The sequence below is a fragment of the Pteropus vampyrus genome, unplaced genomic scaffold, assembly GCF_000151845.1.
Source record: "Pteropus vampyrus isolate Shadow unplaced genomic scaffold, Pvam_2.0 Scaffold145, whole genome shotgun sequence".
NCBI lineage: Eukaryota > Metazoa > Chordata > Mammalia > Chiroptera > Pteropodidae > Pteropus > Pteropus vampyrus.
The window spans coordinates 194,423-199,453 of record NW_011888926.1 but is presented as its reverse complement, the minus strand read 5'-3'; the positions used below and the strand labels follow the sequence as shown (position 1 = coordinate 199,453).

The 5,031-nt window shown below is 56.1% G+C and overlaps 1 protein-coding gene across 1 annotated transcript in view; it reads right to left on the bottom strand.

Moving 5' to 3' along the window:
* EFCAB6 (EF-hand calcium binding domain 6) overlaps positions 1–5,031 on the bottom strand; it is a 197,139-nt gene that overhangs the window by 57,285 nt on the left and 134,823 nt on the right. The window contains exon 18 of the mRNA XM_023535895.1: positions 4,753–4,985. Coding sequence (XP_023391663.1) covers positions 4,753–4,985 — 233 coding nt within the window. The remainder of the gene's footprint in view (positions 1–4,752; positions 4,986–5,031) is intronic.

Below are 5,031 nucleotides of genomic sequence, written 5' to 3'. Positions count from 1 at the left end.
GTAGCCCTTTTAAAAAAGTCAGCCAGCGATGCTGCCAGTTGAGAAAATGCAGGGATCTGTGTGCTGCAAACCACGGGGTCAAAGGTTAGTGTTATCCTCAGAGACGCCCTTCGCGTGTGACATATGGACCAGGAGCACTGTGTGGGTTTCCGGGGTGGTGACAGCCACCACGAACTCCGTGACCAGTAGGAACTTGACGCACAGAGTCTTGAGTCTTCACCAGAGTGCTGACCTCGGCACCCCGCTCTGCGGAAGAGGACGGAGCTGTGGTTTAGAGGGAAGCAAGCTGCCCAGGAGGACCGGAGTGCCGGCCCTCCCAGCCAGGCCCCTGATGCCCGAGGCCGGCCTTTCTGACCACCGTTTCCTTTTCTATCCGAACCAGCAGGAGCACCCTCCTCCACCTGCTCTCTCCATGCAGACAGATCCCGAGACATTGCACTGCGCAGAGGGGCGGCCGCCTGCGGTTCGCACCAAGCCGGGACCCTCTTCCCACTTAGCATTTCTATTTCAAGTCAGCAAACGCAGCGTTGCCCGAGGCCCCAGGCACTGTGTGAGGTCCTGGAGAAGGGAAGCCTGCAACTTCTGCCTCCCACAGAAGGCTCTTCTGGAACATTCCACTACTGTCACGCATTTTAAAAGCAGACAGCAAGCCAGGTCACAGCACCTAGGATCGACCAATGAAGCAGTAATAATTGCGATTCATGTGGCTTCTCCTTCAAATACATTCTAAGAAATTCTGCTGCTCTCCTGGGCCACCCCTCAGATTCCTGGGGGACCGACAGCACTGAGTTCATGGTGACTAGTGTCACCCCAGAAACCTACTCTGTGCTGTTGACCTGTGTGTCACACAGAAAGGGTCTTGTTCAAAGCAGCATTTCTTCTGAATCACGTTAGCGTGGACCCCCATAGTCGGCAAACAAAAATCCTTGCGTTTTTCTCAGTTAGCAGGTCGCCGAGGACCCGTGGAGACGAGGTGGGGTCTTCTTCCTGTTCTCATGTTACTGCTGAAATTAACCAACGAGAAGGTGCCTAGCTTTGCTTCCTCTCCTCACAGACGCCCGCTTGCGGGGTACACGGGTGGACTGGCTGGCGCAGCTCCCTGTACTAAGACCCAGCCCAGGCTTCACGTCCACCAGTTTCTTCTTCTGTATCACCATATGTCAGGGCTTTGCTTCCTTTGCTGTTATATGTGACACCGTTAACCGCCTCTCTCCTTTCTAGGGGCCTTCCTGACGCTGCTCTGACACCATGCGTTGGAACACCTGCCCCAGAGCCCGGCCGACACGTGTCCTCATTCCCTGCAATGTTCCCTGGCTTCCCCGACCCTTGGCTCTCTCTCCCCTTCCACCCAAAGTCCCTCAGCTCTCCCGAGGCCGCCCCTTCCCAAGGCCGCCCCTTCTCACGGCCCCACTGCCCACACGTCTGGGCCACGGGCACTTGAACCTCACCTGCTCATCCGTTCCATGTCTCCCTAACTGCCTGCCGAGCGCCACAGAACCATGGAATTTTCAGGGTGCAAAGGGATCCGAAGGTCGAGCGGTCTCGCCCTCTGTCACTACTTTACACTTGAGGTGCCCGAAGCCAGGGGGGCGACTTAGCACTGTCACAACTACCGCTTAAAAGGGCTGTAGGCCCTAATGGTAAACGTCCCCCACCTTCGCCTTTCCGCTCCTCCTCAGCCCCGCCTGCACCCAGAGGACTCGGCGGGACCCCCCAAAAGCGCTCTCGGGGAGAACCTGGGAGGCGCGTGCCAGCTCCGCGAAGCCAACACGCCCGCGCGGAGCTCACCGTCTCGGCCCCCACCCCAAAGCCCCGCCAGCCTACTTTCTTTTCCGGGCCGCAGGCTTATTTCCTTAGTGATCATGGCCCCTTTTTTCCTATTTTATACCCTTGTCTGGTCTAGAGAGATCAGGAGGTTTTTCTATGGCCTGGTCCAGAAGTTACTTGCTTCCTCTCCTGTTGCCTGGCTCTTTAGATCCTGACAACCAATCAGATGTGGACTTCCTGTCAGCCAGTCTGTCAGTCACACACGTGTGTATGCGTGCGCGTGCGCGTGCACACACACACGCGTGCACACACACACGCGCGCACACACACGTGCACACACACGCACGCACACACACGCGCGCACACGCACGCGCACACACTCATATTCTCTGCTGCTCTAAGTCCTGCAGACACTGTGATGAGCGATGTGGCTGAGCACAAGTCCTCAAGGCAGGAAACTTAGAGCGAACGCGTGGAAACATGAGTGAATCAGATAACTTCAGATACTGAATGTGAAGGGAGCGATGGACGGGAGGGGACACTTGGCTAAGAAGGCCAGGGAGTGGCTCCGAGGTGTGATGAGAGACAGCTGTGTGATCTCGGGGTCAGCATGCCCAGCAGGGCAGCGGTCCTGAGACATGCGTCCGGTCCCAGTGAAGTAGACACGGGGCAGTGTCCCTTCATCTTTTATGATGCACATGTGCTTGACGTAGGCTGTCAGCAGCTTAATGACCAAGGCAGGTGTGTTCTAAAAAAGGTGACAGGAAGGGAGTAGATAATGTAGAAACGGAACTGGGTCATTGGACCCTATTCTGTTAGTATTTCTATATCTAAAAATAAAAGTTTTGCCTTTATGAAGCAAACACGGAGTAATGAACCCTAAAGTCATTTTCAACAGTACCGCGTTTCCATGACGCAGGTGGAGAGTCAAGGCCCAGAGGGCAGAGGGCAGAGGGCGGAGCGAGGGGCGGGTGGCTCTTGGAAAGGGGCGGTGTCTGGTGTGGCTGTGGAGCAGAGTGGGGCTGGGGAGGGCGAGAGAGGGCGAGGTCTCTAGGGGGAGAGAGCAACCCTGCCCAACAGGCACCCGGGGTCCAGTCTCTGCCCAGCCACCTGTGAGCTGTGTCCCTCCGGACAAGTCACTGACTCCTCTCCAGGCCTCAGCTCCTTGGTCTGCACAGTCAGACGGCAATGCCCCCTGGTGCAGGGCTGCGGGTACTTAAGAATACGACTGCGCCCAGCACAGGCCCGGGGACGGGGGGGGGCGGGGGGGAGCAGGCCGTGGGAGGGCGTGGCTCTCTAAAGGGTGCCGCCCCGGGCTCCAGCCTCTCCTCTCCACAACCACCCTCTAGGCTGGGGCTGCGAAGGGTTTTCCCCAGCACAACATCACTCCACAACATGAAGTCCTCTCCGGCCTAGCAGTAAAGGGTGAATCCTTGGCCTGGCCGCTCCAGGCGCATCACAGCGGCCCCCGCCCCACCGCGTCCCACCACGCATGCCGCATCCTCTCCCCATTCCCCGATGTGCTCGGCACTCCCACCTCTGAGCTTCTGCAAATGCTGTTCGCTGTCCTGGAACCACCGTTCTGGTGGCCTGCCCCCGACGAACCCCTACTCATACCTCAAGACGCAGCTCAAATGTCCCCCTTTGCCTGTGCACCTCTGGCAGAGTTAGCTCCACCCCCCACCCCCCTGCCTGTCGGACACCCTGGAATTTCAGCTAGCAATTTATCTTTGGAGCTGTCCCACATTCAACGTGAGCCTCTCCAAGGGAGCATTTGTCCTGTTTGTCTGGGTGCCACCTAGTCAGGGGCAACATCTAGCACGTGGTCAGCCCTTAGTAAACACCGGACGAATGAACAGATAAATATCAATGAGAAATCTGACTCGTCTGAATGGGAAGACAGTGCTTTGTGGCTGAAATTTTCCATGTTCATTCTGCATACATGCTCCAGAAAATTCTTTCTGCAGGTTACTTTTGTTTGTTTTTTAATGCTATGCAATCAAGTCTCACACGAAAGCTCCTCGGAGCCTGAGCATTTGGAAGCAGACATCTAGATCACGTCACGTGGTATGTGATTGTCTTTCTTAGGGAGACACCATAGTCCTTCCTTGTCTTTCTCGCCTGCTTTTTAAAATAGTGTAGATAAAATAAAACCAAAAAATTCCTGCAGCCTAGCCAAGTGTCACACAGCCTGGCCCTGTGTGACAGGGGCTTAGGGAGCTGCCCTCGCCTGGTGGGAGGGGTGCTTGTCTGGAGCCCCTGGGGGCCATGAGTGCTTCAAGGGCGACACAGCTCAGTGCATGTCGCTACCATGCTCTGTCATTGTAGCAGAAAACACACCTCTGTGTTATCATAGGGGATGGTAATGTTTCAAAAACGTTAATATTATACTGATGATAATTGGTCAAGGAGGGGCCAAATGGCTACTTCGTTCCCGCATGTCTGCATGCCGCAGATCTCAATGGGGAGCCGACCGGAACAGATACTGGGTGGGATGGGAGGCCTCGTTGCTGCTTTGAGCAGCGTGTGCTCTTGCCGGGAGAAAGCTGAGGAGACAGGGAGTTATAGCTCCTTGCTGTGACTAAGGCTGGCCTGGGCTGGACAGGGGTCTGGGGAAGGGCTGGAATGGGTCCTCGCATCTGCCGAAGCGGCTGGTGCGGCTGACCCCGGGTTTATAAAACGAAAAACATATAAGTGCATGTGCGCATTTATGTGCATAGAAAAAAAAGATAGAGTGAAATACAGAAACGATGCTCGCAGGTGGTTAGACCAGGTCGTGTCTACGTCTTCCAGTCTTTCTACACTGAACGTATTGTCCTTGTGCGATTTTCTTGAACTCAGGAGAGGACAAACTAGCTGCTCCTGGAGGCAGCTGCAGTCCCTGCACCGCCCGCCCCCCCACCCCCACGGGCCCTGGAAAGGCTGGACTTGGAGCTGGCAAAGGCCAGCAGGTGTCCCAGACGCCCAAGGGCGCCGCCTCCTTACCTGATGAGCCTCTGAGGCGCGTCATCTGTTCTGAATGGTCTCCTCTCAAGCAAATTTCGGAACTCCCGGAAATTTAAAGTGACACTGAGTCTCAAGCCAAGGAGACCCAGGAAACGCTCGAACTCCGCGTCCTTCAGGTTGAACAGCAAGCGCTGCAGCAGTCTGTGCAGGTCCAGCATGCTGACGATGCCGTCCCTGTCCCCGTCTGTCTGGAAGAAGGCAGCGTAGGGGTCCTAGAAAGAGCCGCAGGCGTCAGAGCACTTCCTCTGAGAGCCGAGG